Source organism: Cyclopterus lumpus, chromosome 15 (assembly GCF_009769545.1).
Source record: "Cyclopterus lumpus isolate fCycLum1 chromosome 15, fCycLum1.pri, whole genome shotgun sequence".
In the NCBI taxonomy this organism is placed as follows: Eukaryota; Metazoa; Chordata; class Actinopteri; order Perciformes; family Cyclopteridae; genus Cyclopterus; species Cyclopterus lumpus.
This window is the reverse complement of record NC_046980.1, coordinates 22,726,985-22,741,472: the sequence shown is the minus strand read 5'-3', so window position 1 is coordinate 22,741,472 and position 14,488 is coordinate 22,726,985. Positions and strand designations below refer to the sequence as shown.

The 14,488-nt window shown below is 42.6% G+C and overlaps 1 protein-coding gene across 3 annotated transcripts in view; it reads right to left on the bottom strand.

Moving 5' to 3' along the window:
• Positions 1-14,488, bottom strand: part of ltbp1 (latent transforming growth factor beta binding protein 1) — a 90,919-nt gene that overhangs the window by 5,843 nt on the left and 70,588 nt on the right. For all 3 annotated transcript variants that reach the window (XM_034552647.1, XM_034552648.1, XM_034552649.1), the window contains 7 exons: positions 13,179-13,304; positions 12,927-13,055; positions 10,286-10,414; positions 6,829-6,966; positions 5,946-6,107; positions 5,135-5,224; positions 3,615-3,743 (listed from right to left, as the gene is read on the bottom strand). In XM_034552647.1, coding sequence (XP_034408538.1) covers positions 3,615-3,743; positions 5,135-5,224; positions 5,946-6,107; positions 6,829-6,966; positions 10,286-10,414; positions 12,927-13,055; positions 13,179-13,304 — 903 coding nt within the window. The remainder of the gene's footprint in view (positions 1-3,614; positions 3,744-5,134; positions 5,225-5,945; positions 6,108-6,828; positions 6,967-10,285; positions 10,415-12,926; positions 13,056-13,178; positions 13,305-14,488) is intronic.

Sequence of the window (14,488 nt, the reverse complement as noted above, 5' to 3'; positions counted from 1 at the left end):
AAAAGCTCCTTCTCTCTTCTTCACCCCTCGACCACTATTGTTAGTAAATCCCCAAAACGTCCCCAGTCTTTTGGTTTAGGGGGTCCTATTTGAAATATCTGAAACCTTTTCACGTTCTGCACAGACCGTCGTGCTCTTCAAGTATTCTAGAAATTCACTAAACGGCCGCAGGAACATTTTGAGGTTGAATCCTGAAACAATAACAGTTTAATTCAACAGATATTGTGTTCCTCCTGGTTCAGACATGAATCTGTGGTCGGTCTGCAGCAACATGTCTGATTCATGTCAGTCTGTAGCAACATGTCTGATTCATGTTGGTCTGCAGCAACATGTCTGATTCATGTTGGTCTGTAGCAACATGTCTGATTCATGTCAGTCTGTAGCAACATGTCTGATTCATGTCAGTCTGTAGCAACATGTCTGATTCATGTTGGTCTGCAGCAACATGTCTGATTCATGTTGGTCTGTAGCAACATGTCTGATTCATGTTGGTCTGTAGCAACATGTCTGATTCATGTTGGTCTGTAGCAACATGTCTGATTCATGTTGGTCTGTAGCAACATGTCTGATTCATGTTGGTCTGTAGCAACATGTCTGATTCATGTCGGTCTGTAGCAACATGTCTGATTCATGTTGGTCTGTAGCAACATGTCTGATTCATGTTGGTCTGCAGCAACATGTCTGATTCATGTTGGTCTGCAGCAACATGTCTGATTCATGTTGGTCTGTAGCAACATGTCTGATTCATGTCGGTCTGTAGCAACATGTCTGATTCATGTCGGTCTGTAGCAACATGTCTGATTCATGTCGGTCTGTAGCAACATGTCTGATTCATGTTGGTCTGTAGCAACATGTCTGATTCATGTTGGTCTGTAGCAACATGTCTGATTCATGTCAGTCTGCAGCAACATGTCTGATTCATGTTGGTCTGCAGCAACATGTCTGATTCATGTTGGTCTGTAGCAACATGTCTGATTCATGTCAGTCTGCAGCAACATGTCTGATTCATGTTGGTCTGCAGCAACATGTCTGATTCATGTTGGTCTGCAGCAACATGTCTGATTCATGTTGGTCTGTAGCAACATGTCTGATTCATGTCGGTCTGTAGCAACATGTCTGATTCATGTCGGTCTGTAGCAACATGTCTGATTCATGTCGGTCTGTAGCAACATGTCTGATTCATGTTGGTCTGTAGCAACATGTCTGATTCATGTTGGTCTGTAGCAACATGTCTGATTCATGTCAGTCTGCAGCAACATGTCTGATTCATGTTGGTCTGCAGCAACATGTCTGATTCATGTTGGTCTGTAGCAACATGTCTGATTCATGTCAGTCTGCAGCAACATGTCTGATTCATGTTGGTCTGCAGCAACATGTCTGATTCATGTTGGTCTGTAGCAACATGTCTGATTCATGTTGGTCTGTAGCAACATGTCTGATTCATGTCAGTCTGCAGCAACATGTCTGATTCATGTTGGTCTGTAGCAACATGTCTGATTCATGTCAGTCTGTAGCAACATGTCTGATTCATGTCGGTCTGTAGCAACATGTCTGATTCATGTCAGTCTGTAGCAACATGTCTGATTCATGTCAGTCTGTAGCAACATGTCTGATTCATGTCGGTCTGCAGCAACATGTCTGATTCATGTCAGTCTGTAGCAACATGTCTGATTCATGTCGGTCTGCAGCAACATGTCTGATTCATGTTGGTCTGTAGCAACATGTCTGATTCATGTTGGTCTGTAGCAACATGTCTGATTCATGTCAGTCTGTAGCAACATGTCTGATTCATGTCAGTCTGCAGCAACATGTCTGATTCATGTTGGTCTGTAGCAACATGTCTGATTCATGTCAGTCTGTAGCAACATGTCTGATTCATGTCGGTCTGTAGCAACATGTCTGATTCATGTCAGTCTGTAGCAACATGTCTGATTCATGTCAGTCTGTAGCAACATGTCTGATTCATGTCGGTCTGCAGCAACATGTCTGATTCATGTTGGTCTGTAGCAACATGTCTGATTCATGTTGGTCTGTAGCAACATGTCTGATTCATGTCAGTCTGTAGCAACATGTCTGATTCATGTCAGTCTGTAGCAACATGTCTGATTCATGTCAGTCTGTAGCAACATGTCTGATTCATGTTGGTCTGTAGCAACATGTCTGATTCATGTCAGTCTGCAGCAACATGTCTGATTCATGTTGGTCTGTAGCAACATGTCTGATTCATGTCAGTCTGTAGCAACATGTCTGATTAATGTCAGTCTGTAGCAACATGTCTGATTCATGTCAGTCTGTAGCAACATGTCTGATTCATGTCGGTCTATAGCAACATGTCCGATTCATGTTGGTCTGTAGCAACATGTCTGATTCATGTCAGTCTGTAGCAACATGTCTGATTCATGTCAGTCTGTAGCAACATGTCTGATTCATGTCGGTCTGTAGCAACATGTCTGATTCATGTCAGTCTGTAGCAACATGTCTGATTCATGTCGGTCTGTAGCAACATGTCTGATTCATGTCAGTCTGCAGCAACATGTCTGATTCATGTCGGTCTGTAGCAACATGTCTGATTCATGTCGGTCTGTAGCAACATGTCTGATTCATGTCGGTCTGTAGCAACATGTCTGATTCATGTCGGTCTGTAGCAACATGTCTGATTCATGTTGGTCTGTAGCAACATGTCTGATTCATGTCGGTCTGTAGCAACATGTCTGATTCATGTCGGTCTGTAGCAACATGTCTGATTCATGTCGGTCTGTAGCAACATGTCTGATTCATGTTGGTCTGTAGCAACATGTCTGATTCATGTCAGTCTGCAGCAACATGTCTGATTCATGTTGGTCTGTAGCAACATGTCTGATTCATGTCAGTCTGTAGCAACATGTCTGATTCATGTCGGTCTGTAGCAACATGTCTGATTCATGTCGGTCTGTAGCAACATGTCTGATTCATGTCAGTCTGCAGCAACATGTCTGATTCATGTCGGTCTGTAGCAACATGTCTGATTCATGTTGGTCTGTAGCAACATGTCTGATTCATGTCGGTCTGTAGCAACATGTCTGATTCATGTCGGTCTGTAGCAACATGTCTGATTCATGTTGGTCTGTAGCAACATGTCTGATTCATGTCGGTCTGTAGCAACATGTCTGATTCATGTCGGTCTGTAGCAACATGTCTGATTCATGTTGGTCTGTAGCAACATGTCTGATTCATGTTGGTCTGTAGCAACATGTCTGATTCATGTCAGTCTGCAGCAACATGTCTGATTCATGTTGGTCTGTAGCAACATGTCTGATTCATGTCGGTCTGTAGCAACATGTCTGATTCATGTTGGTCTGTAGCAACATGTCTGATTCATGTGCTGGTGGTGATGGATGCTCAGAGAGCAGAGAAACACCAACATTCAAACACCACCTATGAGCTGAGGTTCTCGTGTCGTGTATAGAAGAATATCAAGGAAACTTTCCCTCACACACACACACACACGCACGCACACACATGTGCACACACACCCACATGCACCAACCTACACATGCACGCGCACCCATGCATACAAACATGCACACAAACATGCACACACGCACACACACACACAGACACGCCCCCCCCCTCACCTCTGCACTCCAGCTTGACGGCGTCGTAGTCGTGGCCCGTCTTGCAGTAGCACTCGTAGCTGCCGACGGTGTCCAAGCAGAAGCCTCCTTTGCACACCTCCTGGCCGAACAGGGTGCACTCATCTGCATCTGCAGGCAGAGAGAAGGCCGGTCATGTGACACGAGCTTATGTCGGCTTTAAAGGGGTCACAATGGAGAGCCTGGGGGTCACTGGGGGTCCACTGGGGGTCCACGTGGGGACGCTGTGACATTAACATCAATGAATTTAACATTCATGTAGCATTATCATACAGACTCAGATAGCCAGAAGGGGACATTACATCATCTTCCATCCTCATATCAATCTCCCTGTAATATTGTAATATTGACAGAATGATTGAGAGGTTGATAGACGAGTCAAACAAAGAGTGGACGAGGGGAACAAGAGCGTTACCTCCTCTCAGACTGTTCACAATGCATCACAGCATGACGGTCTAAATGTTCTTTCCGTGCACTTCATTCCTACGTTCCCACATCACTACTTGTAGTGTCATCACTAAAAAAACCTGCTTATTATCTGTGATTCATTTGTCCAACATTGTTTTTCAAATTCCTTCAAATGTAATTTTTCATTTAAATTTGACACTGCAGACTGCATTCACACAACAAAGTACAAAACTAAATAATAGGACAATTGAATAATTATGTTTTGGCTTCATTGTTTATTAGATTACTGATTTCAAGAGGAAAACAAGAACACACATTTTCCTTTTTTAAAGCCTATGAAACCTGACAAAAAACACATGATTGATTTGATTTTATCATCCAGATTGAATATTTAAAGGATGATATCATACATGGACCCCGCAGCTGGACCCTTCTTGTGATAACTGTAGTGGGACTGTAGTGCACGCCATTGAAAACATGTGTTGTTCTTCCACTGCGGAGATCTTTGAGGGCAGAGGGTTACACAATTCAGAGTTTTGACTATATATAAATGTATATCGTATATAGTATATGGACACTGGACCTTTGGGACCGATACTGATATCAATCTACATTCAGATCCCTGAGATGACACATACTGAGCAGCACATGTTGGGTTCTGATGGACAAACCTACTTATTGCTCAACATACACTGAGATCATATATCAAACTGCATGATTCATCCAACTGGCTCTCATACAGTTCAGAATCTGTTTGTTTTTTTGCGCCACATTGTAGAATAGCTACTTATCATAAAACAGTTTTACATAGCAACATATTTGTTATTAAGTCTATAATGCAGAAGACAACTGAATCAAAAGTGTCCGCAAAAAAGATACGGTTGAACAGATGTGTGCCAAATAGGTGTGATAGTGTAACTCTTACACCTTACGCTCTTCACTAACAGCTCTTTGGAATCATAACATTACTGTTTCACGACTATGTAATGAAAATAATAAGCACTAAGCACTGCAAAGGACCCACCGACAGTGTTCCACACAACAGATGCAGCTTTGTGGTGTAGGTATGGTAATAAGCCGCGGAGAAGTCTTACCTTTGTAGCTGTCAGATGTGGGTACTCCATACAGTAAGTCTCCACTGGGAAGGAAACCTCTTCCAGATGGACACATCTCATTGAACTGGTCTGAAAAGGGACCCACAGGAGGTTTGGAGGTTAAGAGTGATGTGTGTGTGTGTGTGTGTGTGTGTGTGTGTGTTTGCATACCTACACTACATACTGTCAGGTGAACGTCAAGTCATAGGTCAGCAGAGAGGTTCAGTTCCTGCTCACTTATTAAAATGGGTACATGTGGGCCACTGTCATTGGTCGGTGTCATGTTGTTACTAGAACGCCTGGGTACCAACAATAACAGAACATTGCAATAGTCGGACGACGTAAAGGATGGAACTGCTTGGGCCTAGTGTTGTTGGTACCAACATGCACAGTGACAGTGAAGTTAGCTTAGCTTAGCATTAGATCTGGGTATTGGTACTCGATGCCTTTAAGGCACAGACCAAAATAACCCAGCACCAAGTAGCAGTGTGACCTCCCCAGACAACCACTGCTCGTTGTGCCGAGACCTACAAAAAGTGACTTGTATGGTTTTGCTTGCAGCCGCTCAAGAGTCAACACAACTGTAGCTCAGCTTTCATCCAGCATTGAAGAGCCGAACATTCATGGCCCATCTATCAAATGAAGATAACTCATTCCTCCACATCCCTTGTATACAGTAGATCATTCCATCTTTGACATAAACCAAACACAGGAGCTTCTGTGGTCTAGAATAATAAACTGCCGTCTAGTCTACTAAGGTAGGGTACTTAGTGTCTGGGTGCTATTATGTTCTCCTCCTCCTCCAACTCACCTGTGCCGTTGACAGGACAGGGATGCACCTCACAGTTGTCCCCCCACCCGGCTCCCAGTGTGCAGCAGCACTCCTGCAGGGTGACATGGCTGATCAGCACACTCTCACACAGGTTCTCATCGTTCAGACGATAGTAGCACTCTTTACGCTCCACTGACGGCACTGAAAGATGAATACACAGCAGGGGGGCAAGGATCAGACAGGAAGTACAATGTGTGCAGCTCGTTGGAACTTAATCATATCAAATCACGAGTGTGTGAATGGCATTTGGCAGACCTGAACCAGCCCCTCGTCTATACTGCACACGTCAGACCTCCTCGGTGTGATTTGAAGATGTTGGCCAATGGACGTTAAAAGGGGCGTGGCTCAACACAATCAATAGACGTGCTTTAACTACACGACCTTTGGGCCGATCATCATGTCCCAAAAATGAATGATTCAGGGGGGAATCACGTCTATGCAATCTTTTTTTCGAATGTATGTATATTATACCTTTATGGGTGGGAAATGTAATTGTGTATTCATATAGCCAGCTACGTATAAAGCAGTCCATGTAGACAAGTCAAGAACTCAGGATCATTCTTCAGAATTGAGACTAAATAAACTAACTGTTACAAAGAGGTGGATTTAAAGTTATTAAAGTTATTTAATATCATTTACTTTCCTTCATCTTCTGCACTATTTCATGTCCATTATTCTGGAGCTCCTGGAGGTATAAACTGTCGATACATTTATGCTTTACTGCTATATGAAGTTTGCGGACCTCCATTTACTGACTTATATGGCGAGATTATGTATTTTGTGCGGAAAAACCAGGAACACACCGTGATGTGTTCAGGTTCCCTGTTACATGTCATTGGCACAGAAGCTGAAGGTGGGTCACCTGTGGGAAGCGGCTCACACTCGGCGATCATGACGTTGTAGTCCTGGCCGCTGGGACACACGCAGAGGAAGGACCCGTCCACGTTCACACACTGCGCCCCTCCACACACACTGCTCAGCAACTCGCACTCATTCACGTCTGTGGAGAAGGACCAGAAGAGCATATGCGTACATGTTATTTTGGTTATTGGTGTGCAAAAGAGTGATGCATTATGTTTGGCCGAGAGGTTTCCATTGTGTAATACGTTGGTACTTGTTGTATTTGTGTGACACATTCCTTCAAATGTGGCCTCAGTGACATCTTTGTGCACACATTTTAGTATTTTCTTATCTTTAAATTCACTTTGCATGTCCTGTACTGATATGCAGTGCATGGCACAACAGGGGGAGAAGACTTTCACTCAAAGCCCTTTAAGTCCTTTTGAGTCTGACACCGAGCCCACTGGACTCGGGGTCAGGTGCAGAGAAAGCAGCTCAATTTAGAACCAGTGTTGCTTTGCACTCATGTTTTTGGCAGTTAATCCATCAGTCTGTACAGATCTATGTATTAATAGGGGAATTCTGACTGAAATAGTGTTGGGATTGGTCCAGTCATATAAAACTCTCATTGAACAGACGTTATTGTAGCTCTCATCTGATCTGGACATGCAGTGGTTATCATTTCCATAGATCTATTATGTAGGCCACAGTAACATTTGCAGAAGGACACTGTATTGTAATATCTTTCCAAACAACGCTGCACACAGACTCACACGGGCGAGAGCGTTTCAAACCATCTCTGTGAGGTCACCGGCCCTTTCGCCTGATTTCAAAACAAGATCAAAATATATCACACATGTTCCATCTTGGAGATCGCAGAGAAGGACAAAGAGGAGAGCTCTGTCGAAATGTCTTTCAGGCTTTATTTCATTTAAACTCAAATGACGTGAGTCCTAAGCAAAAAGCAAAGTGCTGTTTTCTAACAATACGTTATTTCACTGTTTGTTAAGCTGCATTCAGCCACACCGAGTTACCGTTGCCTTCATGGATAATGACAATAGATCTTCTTCTAATCCAATTAATAATTAAATTTTTTCCAATGGCCCTTCCGAATGGAGCCAACCTCAATGCTGCAATCAACGTATTCCTTGGAAGCCGCAAAGGGACTTGATGCACTAATGTGCATAGAATATTTTGCAATACGCTCTCACCATCTTAACTGAGGGATGGAACGAACTGTGAGAGGATCGGACAAAGTAGCTTGATGGTTGCTCAATGTTTCAGACAGATGCATAAGCTTGAGATGCTGCCGTTAACCAAATAAGAAAGATATCACTACTGGCAATATGTCTACTAAGCCTTAGTGGGGGAATTGAAAACGATGAAAGAAGAGAGATGGGGCGAGAGGAAGAAGAGGGAAATCACCGGAGGAAAAGACAAGATAGAGAGAATGAAGCAGGGCAAAAGAAAGGAGCAGGAAACCAGAAGAACTTGGCTGATAAGAGTGATAGATGGAGGGGAAGGAAGACAGAGAGACGGGCACACATTCTGAATGGTTAGTGGTACACCACCACTCTTGGTTTTCAAGGTTTGTGTGTGTGTGTGCGTGAGAGTGTAAGTGAGTCCATCTGTGGTAGCCATAGTACAGTGATGGTTTGGCAGTGAACAAGAGGCAGCTGGCTGGACTGAACCTGGGTGGGACCCGGCATCACTGCCAAAGGACAGATGGGGAGTGTGTGTGAGTGTGTGTGAGTGTGTATAAAGGACACACTGTATTGAGGTACGTGAATAAGAGGGTGCGGGTCGTTCTGCCTGTTTTGGTGTGGACTAGATGGGAGCTACGGGGGCAACCACCAGCACCCATTAGCTCAGATTCTTTCCAAACCAAACTTATTTTTTTCAACACTAGTTCCATGTATTCCTCAATGGGAGAGTATTGACAATGTTTCCTTCAAAGGTCACAGCGGTAATATCCTAATGCATCCTATAATATTTGAGTCCTTTATTCACCTCAATAAAGGAGAAGACCAGGCCTTGGTTTGAGATGTATTTTTGGGATTAGAAAAGTCCAGACTGTATGAAGAAAATGGATTTGCCCACTTCTGTACAAACATTGCTGTTAAAATGTTTGAAGCAGCTTCCTTTTCTTTACATGTTGACATTGGAGGGTTTGGTACGTCTTGAGGGTAAAGTACTACAAAACACTAAAGCGGACAGTTAAGAAAGAATTGCTCAAAGAAGTTGAAGTTTCAGTCTTTGTGGAACTGTTACATGCCGTTAGTGAAGTTCAGGTATCAGTTGAAGTGAAACTGAGATGCAGTGTTTGTTGAAGTGTAAGAATACGTAGAAGCCCCCCTGAGGCTTTCAGTTGTCACCAAAACATCTGAGAAGATGACTTAAGAGTCATCACCCAACCAAATGCAGTGATGTAGCCCAACAGCTATCCAAGCCCCAGCAATTACTATTTACGATTGCAAGTCAAGGGTCACGTGAATGAAGGGGGTAGTCGCTGCTGGGCTAGTCCCATGTTTGTTTTGTTTTACTCAAGTAACAATGTGCCTCCTCTTAAATATCTACTCTCTCTCCAGCCAGGCATTGTAAACACAACTGGGGTCGGTAACCCACTAAGTCCAATAACCTGAATTATTCCAGCCCATAGAGCTAAGTTTCAAGAAGGGGTTGAAACGCTGAGCGGAAATCAACAAACTGCATTCCGATGGAGGTTATGGATGGAGTTATCTTTGGATTTCCTATTTTTCAAGCCCTTATAAAATACAAACAATTTGACAATGTTACGGCCAGTGATTGGTGTACTTTTGGATTTTACAACATCCTGGAGTTACTAGAGATTTGTTGGACTGCACAAGCCAAAATCAATTCTCCACACAAGGGCGTCTTAATGCATGTCCGCACCCCTTCAGTGGGACAATTCTGCTAAAATGCGTACGCCGCCATCTTGGAATGGACCTTTATATGGTGTAAGGAGCCAAGTTAAATGTGTCCAACCAATGCTCTACGTCTGTTGTCTGGCCCTCCCTTTGCAGGTCATGATGATCCCACCAAAGACAGGCATCACCAGTGCAAGCCCCCACCAGTGGTCAAAGCCTCATCCAAATGACTGGGAGGCTGCTTTGGTGACACCGATGTGATGTAGCAACCTTCCAGTCAACAGCAACAAGTTATCCTCACGTCCAAAAAACGTGTTTTAACTTTGTTTATAACTTTGTTATGGACAGGACATGTAGATCAAGTAGTGAATGAATGTAGCGGTACATATAAGGCTGTGATGTGCTGCTTGTTTGTCCTTAAACAAAGGAATTGACATACATTCGGTTTTATTTCTCTTATTTGCAAACTAATACACTAAGCTAGAACTCGACTGTAAGCATACGATTCATGTGGGGGTCTTATCGTGCACATACACAATAAACTACAATACTTCCAGCTCATTATACTCACACCAAAAGTTCAACACTTACCCACACAGTCTTGGCCGTCCTGGGACTCCTGGTAGCCCTGCTCACAGAGGCACTGGAAGGAGCCCAGTCTGTTCTCACAGAAGCCACTCGGGCCACACAGAGTCTCATTGAGCCCACACTCATCAATGTCTGTAGAACAAACAAAGAAACGTCAAATGCTTTTCACTTGATTTGGATTTGTTCCGCCCTTTCCTTTCTAACACTCAATACAGCCTCTCAATTATCTCTTTTTATTTGAGGTGTTTTCATTGTAAGACACGTTGGTGTATGAACATCTGCTTCACGAATGAATGCCAATGATTGCAGATTGAGACTCATTGTAAGCACACAGCGTCTCCTGTGTTTTCCTTCATTTCCTTCCCAACAGATCAGGGTCGTGACATGAAAGGTGATCGGAATGCTTCTGGATTGAAGCAGCTGGTGTAAAACGTTGTAAATGAGACATGGACTAACTGTTTCATTAACACACACACACACACACACACACACACACTGGAGTCACACTCCCCCCACATAAATCAGGCAGAGAGCAACACATATCCCTCCTTGTCTAGACAGCGAGCTCAAAGGCTCCCGTCTGTTTCTTTTCCTCTCATTTCTTTTCTTTTCGCTCTGTTTTTTCTTCGACAGGAAGCGACATTAAATAAAACAGTTCTGGCACAGCGGCCATGATTCCTGCCATGATGGAGAAAATAGGGGCAGCACAAATGTGACTTCTTTCATGCCTTTCTCTCTTGTGATATTGAGGGAAGCAATGGAGGGATGGACACAGAGAGGCAGATCATGACACAGATTAAAGAAGGGCTGCAATAGAATTATCAATCTACTATGTGGCTGGACGCTTTGAACGCCATGTAAATTACTACTTGAATACTGCTTTTCATATGCAAACATTGTCTTCTGTGTTGATATGGATCTATAATAACATGTCAAAGTGAGGATTATGTTGAAACATTCATCACAGCACCAGCTCAGTCCTTCAAGCTGAGATAAATGAGGGAAAGAAGCCCTCTTTGTACAGAGAGCATGTTCACGACTCATATTCAACCCAGCAGTATGCCTCTCGGTAATAACAATAAGGTATTAGGTACAAGTCCTCCTACAACCAATACACTTTACTACAAGACAAAAGGGACAAACTACCACACAGAGTCATTTGGGTCGGGTTATTCAAAGAAAATAACGACATGTTGTCCAACAACTTCATAAATCAAAAGGGTTTATAGCTGTTCAACACGCTGGAAGGTGAAGGCGAAGTGAAATGCCAGCATTCATAGAGAGTGGAAACAAGCAGTTCTGAGGAAGCACACTGCCAGCTTTACACTGACATCATCCTGGGTGAGGAGGAAGAAGTCTGGTATGTAACAAGCAAGTGAGTGGTTGCTCTCAGACTTCTAAAGCAACAACGTTTTAAAGGCTCTCTTTAAGGGTGAGACTGGCAGTTTTATACATTTTTATCATTGCCAACAAACTCCTTGAAAAGACCAAAACTGTATGTATCCTACTGATTATTATCCTACCGAGTACTATCTGTGTATCCAAAGCCTGATATATCTTTATTGTTGTCCAAATACTATCAACGAGACTAAAAGTCTTCAGCCAGCTCCGTGAGCCTGAATAGTGCATTTGGCATAATTCATTGACCATCCCAAAATACTGATGCTTAGCAGGTCCATATTTATCATCTTCACCCTCCATTAACTTGATAACTTTTCGCACTAAACACAAACTGCAGCTAATGTTGATGTCTGTCTTTTTTTCTTTTTTTTTTGCATGAATTTGCTCACAAATTAAAGATCTGAACCAATTCAAATGTGAAAAAAAGGTCAGAGTAAGAATAAAGGGCATCTTGGTTCATCCTGTGGAGACCATGAACGTGTGGACCCGATTGCAATGCAATCCATCCAAAAGTGGTTTTGACATTTCACTGAAACACACACACACACACACACACACACACACACACACACACACACACACACACACACACACACACACACACACACACACACACACACACACACACACACACACACACACACACACACACACACACACACACACACACACACACACACACACACACACACACACACACACACAACTCCATCCCTCATACACCGTCCTGCTGCCATTTCATAGAACACGAAATGTGGATGAATCCACCGTTGAAAATAGTCCCAAACCAATGACCTCCTGTTTGCTTCACGTTCGATAAAAACTGCAGTAGTCAGCCGTTTCAGTTACTGAATCCTTTTTTACTAATTGAACGAGGCATTTGTGGCCCGGTTCACCTCTTCAGGAGAAACACAAAGGGGGGAAAGAGAGACCAACACATTGTCGGCTTTGATCGTTTCATGGGATTCGGTGAAAATAAGAGAAACACAGAATTACATCAGCCTCATTCTTTCTGTGTAGTATGGATCAATAGTGAAGAAATAGTCAATATCAGCATTCTGATAACCTCATGACCCTAAACATGGACCATGAAATGGAAACCAAAAGGGGCTTTCATCCTGAACATTATGATAAAATGAATACGGGAATTCAGAATCACATTAATATATGTACGTTCTAATGAATGAAACCCCATTACGTGTGTGTGTGTGTGTGTGTGTGTTTCTACTCTTTGTCGTCTTACCATCACAGGAGGGCGTGTCTAAGCTGGCAGTGAATCCACTCTGGCACACACACAGGTAAGACCCCTCTGTGTTGAGACACTCTCCGTGGGGAGAACACAGCTCTGGTTCCTCCACACATTCATCAACATCTGGGAGGAGAGAGGCAGGAATCCACTGAGAGGTGTGTGTGTGTGTGTGTGTGTGTGTGGAACATTTAAAACCCGGGATCATGAACAGGTGATCAGAGGGTAGATCCCTGCTCCGGTGCTCACCTCTGCAGCTGGTGCCGTTGACCTGCCGGTATCCCCGGGGGCAGGTGCAGGTGTAGGAGCCCATGTTGTTAACGCACTCCCCGACAGCCTCACAGGGCCGGAGTTCTTCTAGACACTCGTCCACATCTGGAACAAACACACATCGGTCTTAAGTTGAAGCACATATTTAGAGAATGACATTATTTAAAGGATGGTTGTCATTATTAGAAAGTGCGATGACAAATTAAATCTTAACAAATAGTTACTGATAGCACCGAATTATGGAAATGTATTCATGGATGGAAAACGTTTTTAATGAAAGAGAGTGGATTTTTTTTTTCTTTGTGGTTGTTGTGTAACAATAATTTTAGAATTATATAATCATATTTTAATAAAATGTGTCAGTTACCCTTCATGTGACTCTTTGTATGGACAAGAGTTATGGAAATGCTTACAAAGCATTAAAATAAGAGATATCTAAAGCGGAAAAATAGGAAAAGCATATTGTGAATTTAGTTATTTATTTTGATACAGCATTTCATTATTTGTTTTATGTTTTTATATTCCTTCAACTTTACACGTATTAATATTTGTGTTTATTAATTTTCACAATGTTTTTAATTTATCATTTAAATGTCAATTGATGTAATTAATAATCATATAGTGTATTTGTTTATGGATTAATGAATCAATTTGTAAATAATGTATTAATTACTCTTTTTATTGACCAATAACATCAACTACTTTTTATACCATTTTTATGACACTGTTTTATTCATTATCCTGACACATGAGTGAAGCTAATAACACAGCCAGTTACATTCATAAAGTAATTAATGATAATCTGCCTCTCGTGGCCAGCCTCCCCTCTACAGTGATTTATGAGTATTACACTGTGTCCTTGGTAAATCAAAATCCACGTCTTCCATCAGCAACTAATTAGAACTATAATGCAGAAATGTATCACCGCCATGTTTTCCTGTCTTACATCAAAAGAGCAGCAATAACAAAGAGAAAGAGGCGGGAGGTTTCTATTTACAACGACAACTGAAATAATGTTATTGTTGTTGCTAAGATGAAAAATATTCAACAATTACATAACAAAATCTAAGGTACACATGTCGATGTGTCCTTGGCCAAGACACTGAACCCCAAGTTGCTCCCGTGGCTGTGCCTACTATTAATTATCTATTAATTAGTCCTGATGGACAGGTGGCCCCTTGCATGGTAGCTCCTCCCATCAGTGTGTGAATGTTAGTTAGTCCTGATGGACAGGTGGTACCTTGCATGGTAGCTCCTCCCATCAGTGTGTGAATGTTAGTTAGTCCTGA